Here is a 19,333-nt window from a genome sequence, read left to right on the forward strand (position 1 = left end):
TATTGATAAATAAAAAAGTTATAGTTGTTTAATGAAACCAGACTAAATTTATGATTACGTTAGAAATTAACTGAAACACATAAGGGGTGTATTTTGGTCAGAAATATAGTAACGAAAGCGTTAATGCATAAAAGCTGAGTGAGGACAATCAAAATGAGTATACCCATGATCTACTCAGCTCTTAAGTGCAAAAAAGCAATTTATGTACTCAATATACTCAAACTCCTTTTCTCTCTCTTCAAGTCTATCAGTCTAGTAAAGAAGCAGGTTGAATAGACCAGGAGGCACTCCAAACCAACACAGTAAAACTATGTTAAATGATGACTATGATACAAAAATAAGAGAAATGTTTAACCCTTTAAACCAACCAAAACTGGCCCAAATATTGTGTGCGTTTTATGCAAAAACTGACCAGATCCAACCTATCATACCTACCCTACAACATCATTTTAAAAATATAACCTCACATTGAAATCATGATGCTACAAGATAATATATGATTAATTCAAAACAATGTAAATAAATAAGCATTACATTTGACAAAGAAGTCTGAATGCTAAAAAGTTAACAAAAAGACAATGACTTTACAGAGATCAAGTCCTTAGTCTGCACTGACCTAGCTTGGGTTTAGCTCTTACATACTTAAATAGTACATATTCTTACTAATCTGTAAAAGAGAAAAGGCTACATCAACCGCGAAAGGGCTTTAGAATTATAAGCTACCAAATAAACTGCATTGCTACTACTAACACTGCATTTACCAACCTATGCTAACATGGAAAGCGGACAGATGATGATGATGAGAGTAAAGAATTCAGAGTGAATTTTTGAGGTCAAGATTCTTATAGAAAACTATAATAAAATTTTTCTCTACTAAAACATCAGATTATCATTCATACAATAACAAGATTAAGATTTTAATATAAATACAAATATTACATTTAACCATATATAAATAATATAAGTATAAATGTAATAATAATCATCATCATTTAACGTCCAAGTAATATGCTGGCAGGAGTTGAACAGTTTGACAGGATCTAATGGGTACAAAGACTTCATTGTACTCTAGTGGTTTTGGCATGGTCTCTGCAGATGGACCCTCTTATTCATGCCAACCACTTTACAGCATGTGCGGTGTGCTTTATTTTTTCATGCCACCATGAAACTTATTGGAATAAGAACCCCGAGCAGTGGAGTGACAAATGATTTGGAACAGATTGGGAACAAAACCAAGAGTGGTCTTAAGAAGATTGGTAAGTATAGATTAACCCTTTAGCATTCAGATTATTCTGTCGAATGTAATACTTAACTATTCACATTATTTTGAATTATCATCATCGTTTAACATCTGCTTTCCATGCTAGCATGGGTTGGGCAATTTGACTGAGGACTAGCGAACCAGATGGCTGCAACATGCTCCAATCTGATCAGGCAGAGTTTCTACAGCTGGATGCCCTTCCTAACGCCAACCACTCCGAGAGTGCAGTGGGTGCTTTTATGTTTTTTACGTATCACCTGCTACTCATGCATAATATCATAACATTCAGATTTCAATGATGTGATCACCTATTTTCAGGATGACATTGTTGCGTAGATGTGAGATGCCAGATCTGACTAGTTTGAACATAAAACAAGAATATTTGGGCTGGATAATTTAAATAATAAAGGGGATTAATTTAAATGATAATGGGTTAAGATACCTTTTCTTAACCTTAAACCTTATTTTATATGTAGATAACATTTATTTTAATATAACATTTAAATAACTGTCCATCTACACAATGTGGTAATTGTTCTATAAAATACCTAAATGAATCAAATTATAATAATGGTATTTAAAAAAGATAAAAATCTATCGCAACAGTGGCGCAGGAGTGGCTGTGTGGTAAGTAGCTTGCTAACCAACCACATGGTTCCGGGTTCAGTCCCACTGCATGGCATCTTGGGCAAGTGTCTTCTGCTATAGCCCCAGGCCGACCAATGCCTTGTGAGTGGATTTGGTAGACGGAAACTGAAAGAAGCCTGTCGTATATATGTATATATAAATAAGTGTGTGTGTATATGTTTGTGTGACTGTTTGTCCCCCTAGCATTGCTTGATAACCGATGGTGGTGTGTTTACGTCCCCGTCACCTAGCGGTTCGGCAAAAGAGACCGATAGAATAAGTACTGGTGCTCCAGCATGGCCGCAGTCAAATGACTGAAACAAGTAAAAGAGTAAAAAGAGAGAGTAACAGAATTTAGATTTAAACTTAACTAGACAATACTGCAACACATTTGAATGAGTTATAAAACAAAGTATTTGGGCATTAAGAATGATTATAAAAAGGACAATATTCATTTTGTGATAATTTTGTAATAAAATAAAAGCTATAAACATTAAAGATAATGGTTATATATAGAAGAAGAAAAAGTTAATTGCAGTTATAGCAATTAAGTCTTTCTCAAACATATAAAAGAAATCACTAACATACTTATAACTAAGAACTGAAACCAAATTTCATTACTGCCAAACCACAACAACCATAATATCAAAAGTATAAAATATAATAATAATAATAATAATAATAATAATAATAATTCTTTCTACTAAAGGCACAAGGCCTGAAATTTTGGGTGAGGGGACTAGTTGATTACATCGCCCCAATGTTACAGTTTCATCGACCCCAAAAGGATGAAAGGCAAAGTCAACCCTGGTAGAATTTGAACTCAGAACGTAAAGATGGACAAAATGTTTCTCAGCATTTTGTCCGGCATGCTAACGATTCTGCCAGCTCACCATCTTTTCGTTTAAAGGCACAATACCTGCAATTTTTACGGGAGGAGGAAAGTTAATTACATCGAACCCAGTACTTGATTGGTACTTATTTCATCAACCCCCAAAAAGATGAAAGATGGATGAAATGCTGCTAAGCCTTACGTCCAGTGTGCTAATACTTCTGCCAGCTCACCATATTAGTAGTAATAATAATAATAATAATAATAGTTTCAAATTTTGCCACAAGGGAAGCAGATTAAGTCAATTACATTGACCCTAGTGTTCAACTGGTACTTAATTTATCGACCCCCAAAAGGATAAAGGGCAAAGTGAATCTAGGCAGAATTTGAACACGCAACATAAAGACAAACAAAATGTTGCAAAGCCTTTTGCCAGGAGTGCTAACAATTCTGCCAGCTGGCTGCCTTAATGATAATAATAATTCCTATTACCATTATTATTATTAGGTAAACTGGCAGAATTGTTAGCATGGTAGACAAAATGCTTCGCAGAATTTCTTTCTGCTCACTGCGTTCTGAGTTCAAATGCTAAGATCAACTTAGCTTTTCATCCTTTCAGGATCTATAAAATATCTTGACCCCAGTCAAATAGTGGGGTCAATATAATCAACTAGCTCACTCCCACTTTTGTGCCAAAATTTGGAACTATCATCATCATCATCAAGAAGAAATAACCATGCCTCAGACAACTCTCATTGGCATTGGTACACTTATTAATAGTAAGATTAACATTTATTAATAAATACGATTAAAAAATTAATAAAATGAAATAAACTGAATATCAAACTTTTTCTAAGACATAAATTTTTAGTCACTTAAAGATGAATTTTGAGAAATATCCATTTTAATAAAAACAAGTTTTAAAAATAGTTTGATTTTCTAGTATTTTCCAATTTATTGAAATTTTAACAAAAGTTTACTCAACTTATAAAAATAATAATAATGAAAAGGTGTTAATTCAACGAGTTACTGGATTTTATGTATTAGATAAACGAACAAAAATCAACTCCTAATCAATTAAGTTATCTTACCTATAGGTAAAAATCCTGGAAAATATAAGTTTTTAAGAAATATATTACATGTTCTTTGACGAGAGTATGGGATGTTCTGGATTGCAAAACAATGTGTAGGGGCAAAATCAAAACATTGTTGGGGAAAAGTTTGTATAGAATGACAACAGCATACTCACATTCACAGACACCAAGAAGAAACACAGAAATGATACAAGAAACAGCTGAATGGAAAGGCTTAGGAGAGGGGATCTACTTTAAGTAGACATATCACTGGGACAAGCTATTGAATTTGACAACAACAGAGTTGAAAGTATAATTAAGGATATGAACAGAGGGAAAGAAGCCAGACAAATAGGGATAGTCACTGAAATATCTAGGGGACAGAGACACCAGATAAAACGGTAAATTGTTATATTCAAGGAATGGCATAGAAATAAGCAAGTACAGAAGCAGCAAAACACTGGACCTGTTTGTGAAAAAAAAGTAAAGAGTTGCAGTAACTGTTTGAAGAGAGCTTAGATGATATAGAGTTTAATTGTGCACCAATGCTCTCTTCTGAATGAGAGAACTACAGATGTCCTCAGCTAAGGGTAAGGCTCTGTATTTAGCATTTCTCAACCAGAAGTAAACTTCTGACAGGGTACCATGCTCTGCTATCAGGTGATTACTAACAAAATTAAGAACAGGTGGATGGTTTGTTACAGCTGTACAACCCATGTCATCAGCAAAGTGAGAATTAAAAAGGAGCTCAGTGAGATAAGTGTCCATCAAAGCTCAATTATCAGTTTCCGGTTTATCATAGTTCTCCATGACATAAGAAGACTGGCTGTCCATGGGAACTCCGATGTGCCATTGACAAGTTTTTTAGATGAATCTACTGAAAAATTAAAAGAAATGCCTAATATAGAAGCAAATCGTAGAATCACGAGGCCTCAAAGTAAACCTGACGAAAACAAGAATTTTAGTAAGCAGAAAAGAACACAGATCTCAGCTGCCATGGTCATTCTCAATATGTAGAAAAGGAATAGGTAAGAATTCTGTACTGTGTACCAGACATAAATAAGCATGCGCAAGAGATGCAGTAAGATCACAGGCAGACTCACAAGAAAAGCCATGCCACTCCAGTAAAATATGTAATGTTAGTGCATAGATGTGAAGTGAGAGGAGAAAAAAAGAGCATGAGAAATGTGCCAAATTATACAAATGGAAGAAATCTGCAGAGGAAAAAGAAAATGGGAGAAGTGGTGAAAGCTGATCACCAAAAACAGAATCGCACGAACGAGATAACAGAAAGACAACAAATGACAAAACAATGGGAAAAAAATAAAAAAGATAAAATGCTGTCCCAACAAGTCTGACTTATCAAAATTGAAGTAAAATTGTAAAATGGGAGATAATCGTGTACAGAGTAACCTCCCTTCAAAATCGTTTACTGGTCTTTGTTGTGTACCCAGGAACAGTTAGTATAATTATACGTATTGGTTCAGAAAGATATATATTTCCATTACTGTGAAGAAAAGAAAACTCTAATATTCCAGATGGTTAGCTTCAATAGTTTAAAACTAAAGGTAATGACTTTTTTGGGTTTTTTTTTTTACCATCACCCCAACACTAAAACTGTACATACGAAAGACTTGAAATAGCAGCAGCTACCTCAAATTACACATTAAAATCTTTAAAAAAAAAAAAAAAGATACAATGGATAATACTATCCTAGATACACTGTTGCATGGAAGGAGGGAAAAAAACCAGATGGTCGTGACTGGAATACCTTAAATTATAGACTTGTTCGATCAGGGCTGATTTCTTACTAAACAACTAAGACCGTAATAATCTACTGTAATGTAGACAACCAAGACACATATAGTACTGAATGGTTTACAGTGAATAGTAACTCAACTGAAATCAATTTTACTTTTCACTTCAGTTGATAAAATAAACATACGCACCAAACAATACGGATATCACTTCAATCAACTGTAAACTCCTTAACACAAAAGTTAAGTGTAATCAAGGAGACTCGAGATTAAATTTTTGACCAAAGCTACTTCAATTTCTTTGTTCTGCCGCTAATACAACTTAGAAAGCATGAATACCACAACCCATTCATCATCTACTGCAGAAATGGAGGTTTTGTGTTTCAACAATTAGAATTTAACAGTTATTTCTTTCTTTGAGATACATTCTAAAGCTATCTGCACCATTTTTCATCACAGAACAATTTGTCTAAAACTGAAAATTCTACCATTAAGGTTCATCATCATCATCATTTAATGTACGCTTTCCATGCTAGCATGGGTTGGACGATTTGACAGTGGACTGGCAAACCAGATGGCTGCACCAGACTCCAATCTGATCTGGCAGAGTTTCTACGGCTGGATGCCCTTCCTAACGCCAACCACTCCGAGAGTGTTCTGCTTCACTATTACCATGAACAGAGAGAGATTCACTGAAGAATTAGTCTTCAGCATATCACAAGTTTTTAAAAACTGTAAACTGTGTTAACAGAAGCAAGATTTCACCTTTGTTCACAATTGCTTGTTCTATTGCTAACGAGTAGGTAATGATAGAAGAGTGATAACTCTTCCACATAACCAGGCAAAATTAAGCAGAGTAATGTACCTTGCTACGACAGGTAGAAGGCAAAGAGAAAATTTGAATTTCTGAATTCGAAATAGTGCGTAAATCCTCGTGGAACAATGATTATGGTGAACGAAGAAGGAAAACGTACAAAATAATTGTCTAACACCAGGCGCAGGCGTGTCTGTGTGGTAAGAAGCTTGCTTCCCAACCACATGGTTCCAGGCTCAGTCCCACAGTCTGATGACTGAAACAAGTAAAAGAATAAAAGAATCAGAAAAAGACCAATAATCTTAAATAGACATTGTTAAAATTTTCTCTAATATTTGATATGTTTAATCTGTATGATAATCACCTGCTATAAACTTGGTTGTGAGTCAAAGTAACTGAAATTAGAACTACTTTATAGTTCAAGAAGAAAAAATAAAAATAAAAATAAAAATAAAATAATTAGTAATTTAAAAAGAAAAAATCACTAACCTTGCATTCTGGGAGGAGCTCCCATCTGTCCAGGTCGTGGTTGAGGTGGTGCTGCAACTGATGTCGCCCGAGCTTGCGGTGTCATCATCTGTTGTGATGGTCCTCCAACACCACGTACAGGTCCTTGCAAACCAGGGGCTGCAGTACCCGAACTTCCGGGAGCTGCAGGAACACCACGTCCAGCAGCTCGGCCCATACCTGTACCAGGGGCAGCACCAGCCAATGGAACACGAGCAATGCCCTCCTAGAATATTTGAGGAAAAGAAACACATAAACAATCATTAGTTTCATCAGACGTAGCAAATTGACTACAGCTACAGTATCACACTTGCTTAATTCAATTTAAAATAGAACAAATAAGTAGACGTAATTTGAACTAGCAAATATTTGGTACCAAAAGAAACAAACAATTTTGGGGGAAACTGTTTGTCTGTGATAGACTGTCATCATTAATCCAACAATATCTAGCCGAAATAGTCTGTTTTATATTCACACCAGCCAGATCCAGCCTCTCACACCTATCCTGCAACATCCTGATGAAAATATACAAGCACATCAATGAAACCGCAAAGCAACACAATAAATGATCTATTCAAAATAATGTCAATAAGCATTTCTGAATGCGAGAGGATTAAAATTATAATAAAATTTTGAAGTGTGATATGAATGTCATTATCATCCTCCTTTAATATCTGTCTTCCATGCTGGCATGAGTTGGATGGTTTGACAGGAGCTGGTAAGTCTGAGGACTACACAAAGTTCCACTGTCTGCTTTGGCAAAGTATTTTTTTGTGTGTGGTTGGATGCCCTTCCTGATGCCAACCACTTTACAGAGTGAACTGGGTGTGTATTACATGGAACTAACACTGGTGAGATCTGCTTTGACATGGTTTTTACTACAGGATGTCCTTCCTAATGCCAACCACTTTACAGAGCAGACTGACTGCTTTTTACATGACCCCAGCACCTGCAAGGTCTACTTTGACTTGTTTCTTAATTAAGTATGACAGATAAATGCAGAATAACCTAATGTCAGATGAATGAAAAGCAAAACAGTTGAATCACTGTCATAAAAGACTGAGACAATCGACTGCTTTTCTGCCATACAGGACTGGAGGCATTCAACAAAACCTCTGCTAAACAGAGTCAAGAGACAGCGAACCACCTGCTGCCATAGAATGTTGGAGTCAGACAACTACCCTGCCATAAAATTACATACCATTGAATATATGATTAATTTAATTAAATATATAGGAAAGTAATTCTAGTCTTGCTCTACAACAATGTTTGAGTTATAAGCCCTTGAAAGACTAACAATCGAAGCAGTGTTGTTTGACTTGCTACTAAAACTATTAAATCACATTCTATATTGTGTTATGTAATTTGCCCCAAAGAGTTATTGCCAAAATTACATAACCAATTGAATTTTTCTGGATATCTTTATATATAAAAGAGAAGTTGTGTGTCTGTCTCCAACGATTTAGATTCCTAACTACTCCCACATTTTGCGGTGCAGTTTAACCAAAAGCGGGTATCTTATATCGTGATTCATATTGAGCCCTTCTGGGTATTAGCGCGCGTCTACGATGAGTCTACAATTTAAAAAAAAATTTACCATCATTTTTTTCCATTTTAATGCATTTTTTCGCTATTATATAAGGGAAGTAACTCTCTAAAAATGCCTACGATGAGTCGATGTAAAAAAAAATTTACCATCATTTTTTTTTCCATTTTTAATGCATTTTTTTGGCTATAACTCTCTAAAAATGCTTATATAGTTATTTCCCTTACAAACCCGAGCAACGCCGGGCAATACTGCTAGTTGGTTTATATAGTAAACAGGAGTGGCTGTAACCACACCAAAGCTGACAAGACCCAGCTAGGTTCAAATCATGGACTTTCAGCTTTAAGAACTTTTATATTTCTCAGGGTTTCATTCAGTCACTCACTTTAGGTCTGATTTTCCCCATACTAGCATGGGTTAGATGAATACATTATCAAAACATTCTTTTACAGATGGATGCCCTTCTAGTTGCTAGTCCATACCTGTTTTTCAAGTAAGGGATCTATTATTCCACACAGCTTTGAAAGTAGGCATTTCTTGACAATTTGACAACGATGATTCAGGTGGTAGGTAGCTCAGAAAATTACAAATGTAAACAAACACATGCAACTATATATATATAATCGTTGCTATTATGCAAAAGTGCCGTAAGTCCAAAACGTTGCTTTTTCAGAAAATGGAAAAATAATTTCACCATTCCATAGCAAAAACTCTGACAATTTTTGATATCTTGGCATCTGAAGCAGCTGGAGATATGATCATTTGACCAAAAGAACCAGCTATTGCAAGCAAAAATAAATATTGAAAAAAGAAACCGCATTTGACCAAAATTGGACATATGACAGTTTAACATAGCATCCATACCTATATGACAGTTTAATAGCAACGATATATTTTCATTCACTCATTTGTTCAATGTCCTTATTTCAATAAGTACAGATTAAACATTATTTCGCAGCAGAGTACCTTTACTGTCACTAACTTTTACTTGATTTTCCTTTAGTTAAGGGATATCCTATTTCACATGCCTTTGAAGGTGTGAAGCCAGACAAAGGTAACAGAAGCTATCAACTACTTCTAGTTTTTCCCCGTAGCATGGGACGGAAGCTGTTTTCTGCACATTTTCAGTGTTTATTGCCCCTGAGGAATGTGTAGTACTGAGGTAGGTGGCTTATGCCAGGTGTTGAGAAACAAGAATGATAGAGAGATAGGAAAAGGCGTTTTCCTGTAGAGAAGATACATTGTGCCTGGCTAAGTTCACATACTTTCTATTTGATCCTTATTTTTAGCTATATTGTTACTACTATCACAACATAATTAATCAATATAACATAATAAATATTTTGTTTTTTGGTCCCCCAATCCCTTATCTGGTGGTCAATGCAGAAACCAGAGAAAGATGAGTTGTTAGTGAGAGCTGTACAAGCCATGTACAGGGATGCTGTCAGTAAGGTGAGGGTTGGCAACGAGTATAGTGAAGAATTCTAGGTAGGGGTTCATCAAGGATCGGTCCTCAGCCCCATCTTATTCATCATCTCCAGGCAATAACAGATGAAGTCAAGACAGGATGCTCCTGGGAGCTTCTCTATGCTGAAGACCTTGCTCTAATAGCAGAGTCACTATCAGAACTAGAGAAGTTTCAGGTGTGGAAGCAAGGTCTAGAATCAAAGGGCTTTAGAGTCAATCTAGCTAAAACCAAAGTCGTAATAAGTAGGAAGGTAGACAAATCACAAATCCCTTCAGCTAGATGGCCCTGCTCGATCTGTAGAAACTCCATAAGATGTACTCAGTGTAATCTATGGACATACAAGAGGTGCAGCAATATCAAAGGAAGGCTAACTGAGAAGATAGTCTTTGTGTGTGGCAAATGCTCAGGGGCAATAAACATTGAAAACAGCTTCCGTCACATGCTACAGGGAAAAACTAGAAGTAGTTGATAGCTTCCGTTACCTAAGTGACAAGTCAGTAGCAGTAGTGGATGCTCAGAGAGTGTAGCTGCTAGAATAAGAATAGCCTGGGCAAAGTTCAGACAACTTCTACCTCTGCTGGTAACAAAGGGCCACTCATTCAGAGTAAAAGGTAGACTGTATGACACACACGTGCGAACAGGCATGTTACTTGGAAGTGAAACATGGGCCGTGACAGCTGAGGATATGCGTAAGCTTGCAAGAAATGAAGCTAGTATGCTCCGCTGGATGTGTAACGTTAGTATGCATACACAAGAGAGTGTAAGTGCCCTGAGACAAAAGTTGAACATAAGAAGCATGGTGTGCAAGAGAGACGACTGCACTGGTATGGAAAAGTGTTGTGTATGGATGAGGACAGCTGTGTGAAAAATTGTCATGCCCTAGTAGTAGAGGGAACCTATAGAAGACCTGGGATGAGGTGGTGAAGCACAACCTTCCAACGTTGGGCCTCACAGAGGCAACGATGAGTGACGGAGACCTTTGGAGATATGCTGTGCTTGAGAAGATCCAGCAAGTGAGACCATAACCATGGCCTATGCCAGTGCAGCATAACTGATCCATTTAAGAGTACCCTTCAATCATTGGGCAATAAACTATGCTTGCGAAGACCTGTTGAGTCAAGTGAAGTCATTGTTGAGGTTGATGCCTGTGCTGTCTGACTGGCTCCGGTGCCAGTGACACGTAAAAAGCAGCATTCAAGCATAATTGATGTCAGTACTGCCTGACTGGTCTTCGTGCCAGTGGCACGTAAAAAGCACCATTCAAGCATAATTGATGCCAGTACTGCCTCACTGGTCTTCGTGCCAGTGGCATGTAAAAAGCAGCCACTACACTCTCAGAGTGGTTGGCATTAGGAAGGGCATCCAGCTGTAGAAACTTTGCCAGATGAGACTGGAGCCTGTTACAGCCTTCTGGCTTGCTAGTTCTCAGTCAAACCATCCAACCCAAGCCAGCATGGAAAGCAGACATTAAATGATGATGATGATTGATATTAAAGGTGAACTAATTCAATTTGTTTAGACTTCATTTTCCCCCACAAATGTTACAGTTAATTTAAATTGTCAAAGTGGTTATATCATTAAATATGGATGCTTTGAAGCTAACCATGTCAACTTTCACTTCTGATGAAAATAGGATGTGACAACAGCAGAGAATGGGAGCATTTTCCAGTTTAATTAATCTTATCAGTCACATGTCAAGAATGCATATTAAGTATATTACAAAATGTTAATTCAGTTTTACTCTTTTACTTGTTTCAGTCATTTGATTGTGGCCATGCTGGAGCACTGCCTTTGGTCAAGCAAATCAACCGCAGGACTTATTCTTTGGAAGCCTAGTACTTATTCTATCAGTCTCTTTTGCTGATCCGGGACGTAAACACACCAGCATCGGTTATTTTAGTGTTAAAACAGCAACTAAATCAGTTTAACCTTAGTGTTTTGTGTTTATAAAATAGTAATTAAGTCAATTTAAATCAGCTTAGTCGTTACATGTAAAGAATGCTTAAAATTATGCATATTGTGGGTTGGTTGCTAAGATACTCCCATTCTTCGATACTTGTAACTTACATTTCGTAGTAGAGGTCAAAAGCCAACACAGTAGGCTTCAAAGCATCCATAACTCAGTATTTTAGCAATAAATTCTAAGGTAAAGAATCTTATTAGACAGTTCCAACTGATAAGAAAAACATTCAACATTAGAACTAATGTCAGTCAGATATTTTAATAAACTCCAAAATCATTATACTTCATCATCATCATTTACTGTCCATTTTTCCATGTGGACATGGGTTGGACAGTTTGACCAAGCTGGAGAGCTGTACCAGGTTCCAGTCTTATTTGGCTCGGTTTCGTAGCTGATACTCTTCTCAATGCCAACCATTTTACAGTGTGCTGGATGCTTTTTTACATAGCACCAGCACAGATATTCTTTTCAAAGCACTGCCATATGGTTTTTACGCAGCACCAACACAGAGAATTTTTACATGGCACCAACATGGGTGCTTTTTACATGACACCAGCAAGGGGCTCTTGCAAAGCAAAAATTCCTTCAACTGGGAGGGGAGCATTAACAATTCTGCTGTGGTGGACAGGTCTTATACAAATACTTATAAGAATATTTCCAATAATATAAACAAAGAAATATGGAACAAGAACTTACCTCAGCTGGTGGGGGTCCTTCAACAGTCATAGATACTAAATGTTCTCCTCGTAGTAATACTAATCCAAGAACTCTTTTTTCTTCTCTTTCACCCTGTTTACTACTTTTGGGCTTGATCTTCCTAAATTCATCACAATCACCAAGGATTAAATTCATGTGTTTGTCGAAGGCTTTGAAAGTACCAATAAAAATCCGGCCATCTTGCAGGGTACATCGTACCCTGTAATTGATGTGCTGGAGCATCTTTGAACTTTTGCCCACCGTCTGAAAAGGGAAGTGAAATATTAACATTTAAGATAAGAAGTTATCGTGAGTACATTTACATAATGCTTCAATCAATTTGATTACCAACTACAATCATCATGTGCCTTTATTCATCAAGATTTACACTGTCCTTGGCTAAACTCAAATAATGAGTTAGTGAAGGGAGACATCACTACACTCTTTGTTTAGAAATAAGGATTCTGAAGTTGGAATAATGTACATCCTAAGGAATAAGAAACTTTGATAACCATTAGGGATTGAACTGTAATGTAAATAAATATTCTAATAATAAGATTAATAGTCCAAGAAACAGTATTGGAACTCATCTCAGAACTTTAGGTATTTATTTTATTAGCAATCTATCATTCCTGTTCACAACTACAATATGAAAGTACTTAGAATTATATCAAATCAAAGACACTAAAGCAACAACAACAAAATTCTCACAACAATCCTTGGACAGTCAACAACTCTCACTTTCTTACTGTTTTTCTTCTTTTCTGCTTGACTTCTCTGTTGAAACTAATATCATTTTAGACCAAGGCATGGTTGTGTGCTTAAGAAGTTTCAATTCTATCCATTCAGGTTCAGTCCTGCTGTATAGAACCTTGGGCAAGTGTCTTCTATTAAATCCCCGGGCCATCTAAAGCCTTACAACTGGATTTGGTAGACACAAACTGAAAGAAGTCTGTAGTGTACGTAATATGTGTCTGTTAATTTCTCTTTGTCTTGCCAATATGTGATAATTGTAAATATTCATTATTGTCATACAAGATATCACATTTCCAATCCCCCCATGAAAACAAGTCTGGCCATGGGGAAACATTACCTTGCTTGGAAACCAATAAGGATTTGCAATTGGAAGGGCATCCAATCATACAAAATCTACCTTAATGAATTCCATTTGAACCATGCTAGCATGGAAAAAAAAAAGCCCTAACATGATCCCATTCAAATCTATTATCCAATATTTTTCTCGGTGATATTTACAAATCACTTCCCATTATCACTGAGAAAAACTGTACTCCATATATCACTGTCTTCAATCATCACCAGTTTTTCCATGTCTGCATGGGTACACTAAGTGTCACATCCCACATCACTACTTATAATCAACCTTCTCATTACCATATCTACAAGGTTCACAATATCCTAAGTTCAGACATCACTTCTGTCTTCTATGGATGCTCTTTCATTTCAAATGAATATTCCAGCTCTCAGGTAGCTGAGTATTCTATGACACTCCTAACCATAACCTAATCCTCACACAGAATAAGAGTAACAATGTTAGTCCTTTGAGTTACATGTACAGTACCTTTGACAAGATTCCACAATTTCCTGTCTATCCAAATGCATGAGGATTGGGTCAATCAAAGGCTACAGTAGAAAACAATTTCTCAAAATACTGTGTAACAAAATTAATCTAAGACCTTGTGATGGCAAAGCAAACTTCTTAATCATACAGCAATTCCTATACCTGGGATCCCTCTACTGGTAACATTCATCATCTATACAATCAAATGTCCTAGGCAGAACCAACATTGCCTTTGCATACATCACTCTATACCTTTAATAAGAAATCAATTTCAAAGATGACATATACTCCCTCTGAAATATTATTAAAGACATCAGTATATGCATGCAAGAAGATAAATTAATTTGCTTTATTACTAATTTATTACTAGTTTTAAATACTTCATAGCTTTCATATTCAAAGCACAAAATTATTGGTAAGTGTAAATGTTGGTTTTCTGAGGGCAGCTGCATAAAGAAGAGCTGAGCTCTAATTGTGGAGGGAAACTGTGGAAGGGGTAGACCCAAGAAGACGTGGGAGGAAGTGGTGAGAAAGGATCTCCAGACACTGGGCCACACTGAGGAAATGGCAAGGGACCAGGATTTGTGGCGATTCGCTGTACTTGAGAAGACGCATCAAGCTAAGTAAAACTGCTGTCATCTATGCATACTGGCTTGTCCTTTACAAGTGCCGAAGCCACATAAAGTGCACTCATGCTGGTGCTGCACAGAAGCACCCATGCCGGTGGCATGTAAAATGCACACAACACATTCTGTAAAATGGATGGCATTAGGAAGGGCATCCAGCCATATAAACCATGCCACAACAAACAATTGGAGTCTGGACAGCTCTCCAGCACCTGTCAAGTCATCCAACTCATGCCAGCATGGAAAAAGGACATTAAACAATGATGATGATTGTCAACTAACTTCCTCATTAGTGTGAAATCGAAATCAAACTCAGTGACTGGCATCCGTTGCTAGTGGAGTGCTAAGAGTACCGTACGAGTGAGATCGTTGCCAGAGCAACAAGCTAGCCTTCGTGCCGATGGCACATTAAAGACACCATTTGAGCGTGATCGTTACCTGCGTCGCCTTACTAGCACTTGTGCTGGTGGCACGTGAAAAAAAAAACATTTGAGCGAGGTCGTTGCCAGTGCCACTGGACTGGCCCCGTGTGCAGGTCACACATAAAAAGCACCATTTGAGCATGGCCGTTGCCCCAGTACCACCTAACTGGCCCTCGTGCTGGTGGCACATAAAAGCACCCACTACACTCTCGGAGTGGTTGGCGTTAAGGGCATCCAGCTGTAGAAACTCTGCCAGGTCAGATTGAAGTATGGTGCAGCCATCTGGTTCGCCAGACCTCAGTCAAATCGTCCAAGCCATGCCAGTATGGAAAGCGAACATTAAATGAGGATGATGATGATAATCCTTTGTACTGAGTCAACTAAGCTTGTCATTTGCTCCACCATAGACATCATTCATCTATGACTCCAATCTAGTGAACAAACTTTTTGTTTTGCTTTATAGTTTGGTGTAGAGAAAAGAGCTATGAGAACCTCCAAAACCAATAAGTGACATCGTTAATCTTCTGTTTAAACTAATGCAAGTCAAGAGCTGCAAGAAAAAAACAAGGTGAGTATTCCAGAGTCATGGTTCTAAGCTTAGACATTAGTGCAGGGCCTGGGCAGATGGACCCACTATGGATGACATGAAGAAAAGAGATAAAGGTGCTACTTTAGCATGCAATCTACTGCAGTATCTACAGTCAAAAATGTGAAATGACCTAATCTGGGTTAGGAGTTCATCATCATCATTTAACATCCGTTGTCCATGCATGGGTTGGACAGTTTGACCAGAGCTGGCAAGCTGGAAGGCTATACCAAACTCTAGTCTGATTTGGTATGGTTTCTACAGTTGGATGCCCTTCCTAACGCCAACCAGTCTGTCAAACATGCACATCAAGCGAAGCATGCTGGTTTCATTTCTTTTAAGCCTATGCATGTCCTCGGCTGTTACAGCCCATGTTTCACTGCCATGTAGTATAGCTGTACACACACACACACACAGGCATCATGCAATCTGCCTTTCACTCTGAAAAACCCTTTGTTGCCAGCAGAGTTAGGAGCTCTCTGAACTTTGTCCAGTCTAATCTTATTTTCACAGCTACACTTTCAGAGCATCCGCCGCTACTACTAACTTGGTCACCTAGATATCAGAAGCTATCTACTTCCTCTAGCTTACCCCACTGGCAGTTTATAGAGTCTATTTTCTGTACATCTTTCACATACAAAAGCTATTTTCCCTGTTAACCTTCCTCTAGTATTGCTGCACCTTTCATGTGTCCAAAGCTTACGCCAGGTGCTTACACCCATGTCTTTTCTACAGATCAGACAGAGCCATCTACCTGAAGGGATTTGTGAGTTGTCTGCCTTCCTATTTACTAAGACTTTGGTTTTTGCTAGGTTAACTCTAAGGCCCTTCAATTCTAGACCTTGCTTCTATAACTAGTAGTGATTCATCTATAAGGGCAAGGTCATCAGCATATAGGATTCCCAGCAGGTTTCCAGTTGATTTTAATTTTTGTTGAGGGGGAATGAGATGCACTGTTTTTACAATGCTTGCAGTGTTTGTCTCATTTTGCAGTTGAATGAGATAAGATTGGCAGGGCTGTATTGGAGAATGTTTCTAAGAATTCTGTTCATAGAGTCAGTGCATGAGGTGCCTAACTTGGATATGAAAAGTTAAGACTGCATAAGAGTGAGTATTGTTTGAGGTAACAGCACAGGACAGAGGACAAAACCAAACCTGAAGGTACATCAGGCTTGTTAGTTGGCATCAAATAGTTCCAACATCTGATATGTGATAGTGCGATGTAACAGGAAGCTATAAGTATCAGAAGATGAATGGAGCAGCTTTGACAGATTTGTCTGTTGGACACAGTTGAAAGCATTGTATATGTTGGCCAACACTGCTTTCACTATATATTGAGGGTGAGAGACTGTTGGTAACATAAGAGAGTAGGGCTCCAGTAGATCTAGTTTCACAAATCATACTGGGTCTTTAAAGGGAGAGAGAGACTCAAAGTGTTGGAGAAGATGGTTGCTATAAGTTGTCTTTTTAACCTCTACGATGTTGTAAAATTTTATTGAAGAATATCCATTTTTCAGAAAGTTATAAGAGATCAAAGTAAGGAAGAGAACAACTGTAATTATAGCTATAATGGTTAGCAGGGTCAAGAGTACTCTTCCAGAGGAAGGAACACACTGTGGTAGGTTTTCAAAATCAGGCTATATAAATGTAACTGAAAAAGATTTAGCTTGATACAAATAGGGGCTTGCTCTAACATGCAGTGCTTTTAGAATAATGGACGGAGCATTATCGTTTCTGGAGTGGCGCAGCTGCTATACGAAAAATAGGACCCGACTGAATAACATAGTGTTATTCAGGAATAGACTTCAACATGTAATGTAGAGACCACTACTAAAATGATATTTACTCCTAAGAACAAGCTGGTTCCATACTACCTCCACCTAAGCCCACTTGGCACCCGTCAACAGACAACGAAAAACTCAATGGTAAATGTAAAAAGCAATTCAAATCGACAACATCAAGTAGATTTCTAAAAATATTTTAATGAAAAGAGAACGATTACGTCCCTTAAAGACTAAAACCAGTGTTGAATGAGAAATAGTTCCAAGACAGAATACCGGAGATTAAATACATAAGTATTTTAAATAATCTTAGATAACAATTTTCAGAAATTTTTCCGGCCATCACAACACTAATGAAAAACTATCGAAGAGCATATGTACTACATGCGTCAGAAAATCACACGATTATTCAACTCATTGAACATAACTCCATAGTATCAGCGAGTTCTATGTAAACAGTAACAAATATAACAGAAAATTTATATCCTTTTTACTAGTTACAATCATTGGACTGTGGTTAAAATAAACAAAACGTCTCTTTACGTAAAAGTAATATACTTCGAATTTTAAAACCAAAAACCTTTAATACATAAACAATGGATGTTTATTTTCGAAACAAGAATAGTTACAGATCATATGGTTATATATGATGTTTATAATCACTTTAACCAGAATATTTAGGAAAGAAAAAGTATATTAAACATAAGAAAAAATTTCTAACAGGGCTGATATATATACATATATATTTAAGTGCAACCATACTATATGAAAACAACACGCGCCATTTTTTTTATACTGGCTGCCGCCGGTTAGTACAGTGATCAAATAAATACTATATCCCTTAAACGTTGGATCGTCAAAATTAGAAAAGTGTAAAATAAAACTCATAAGGAACGAAAACAGAATATATTTTCAAAACTTACCATTTTGATGCCGTTGATTAAAAACCAGCAACAACGTGGGTGAAATTTACAAAACCCGACTAGAAAACGATTGAATACCGCTTCCTCATTGGCTAATTTATAAGCAGAGCATCTTCGCAGTAAATGTAAACCTCCGAACATCTCCCTAACGACATAAAAAAATAAAATCAAGCCGGTTTTCAGCTGATTGTATACATTTTATTTATTTCGATTTTGTTATTTTGATTTATAAATAATATATTATAGTATTTTAAAATAAAATATATATTCAAACTTTAAATTCAAGCACATTTTTACGTTATGCAAATTAAGATCATTCTTTTTGTTGTCAGATAGCAAAGCCCTTAGAATAATTTAGATATATCTGTGTTTTAATATTACTTTATCGATAGGCAGAAACGTTAGCATGCCGGCTCCCTCCCTTATGCCTAGAGTAGAAAAGTATATTACTTTATCGATAGGTGATGGTTAAAAGTTAAGGCCAATCCTTGAGATTAATGAAGCAGAATGCGCAAAACAACATACCGAAATATAACAACAGTTTACATTGTATTACATTTTATTTTATTTTAAACATGTATACGTTTCAAAACATTCTTTTATATTATTAAATATATTTACCTTAATTAGACTGACATTTTAGATATTGTACAAATCTTTAAGGTTTTAAGGGAAATAACTCGAATTGTTTTTTACTGAATTATCTTTCTTAGATTTAGATAATTTTGGTTTTAGATCATATTGGTTTAAAATTTTGGCACAAGGCCATCAATTTCAGGGAAGAGATAAGTCGATTAGACTGACCTCAGTGTCCAACTGGTACTTATTAAATGAACCCCGAAAAGGATGGAAATTAAGGTCGACTTCAGCAG

At 36.8% G+C, this 19,333-nt stretch overlaps 1 protein-coding gene across 2 annotated transcripts in view; it reads right to left on the reverse strand.

Annotated features, from left to right (window-relative positions):
- LOC115213018 (small nuclear ribonucleoprotein-associated protein B) overlaps positions 1 to 18,926 on the reverse strand; it is a 36,168-nt gene extending 17,242 nt beyond the window's left edge. The window contains exons 1-5 of one of the 2 annotated variants that reach the window (XM_029781920.2): positions 18,912 to 18,926; positions 18,462 to 18,606; positions 12,545 to 12,808; positions 6,854 to 7,097; positions 3,812 to 3,826 (exon numbers count right to left, since the gene is read on the reverse strand). In XM_029781920.2, coding sequence (XP_029637780.1) covers positions 3,812 to 3,826; positions 6,854 to 7,097; positions 12,545 to 12,808; positions 18,462 to 18,602 — 664 coding nt within the window. In that variant the 5' untranslated portion in view covers positions 18,603 to 18,606; positions 18,912 to 18,926. Of the gene's footprint in view, positions 1 to 3,811; positions 3,827 to 6,853; positions 7,098 to 12,544; positions 12,809 to 18,461; positions 18,607 to 18,911 lie in introns of those variants that run through there. The other variant, XM_029781928.2, reaches the window with a different exon arrangement.
- Positions 18,927 to 19,333: the final 407 nt, after the last annotated feature.

This window comes from Octopus sinensis, linkage group LG1 (genome assembly GCF_006345805.1).
Source record: "Octopus sinensis linkage group LG1, ASM634580v1, whole genome shotgun sequence".
NCBI classification, from domain to species: domain Eukaryota; kingdom Metazoa; phylum Mollusca; class Cephalopoda; order Octopoda; family Octopodidae; genus Octopus; species Octopus sinensis.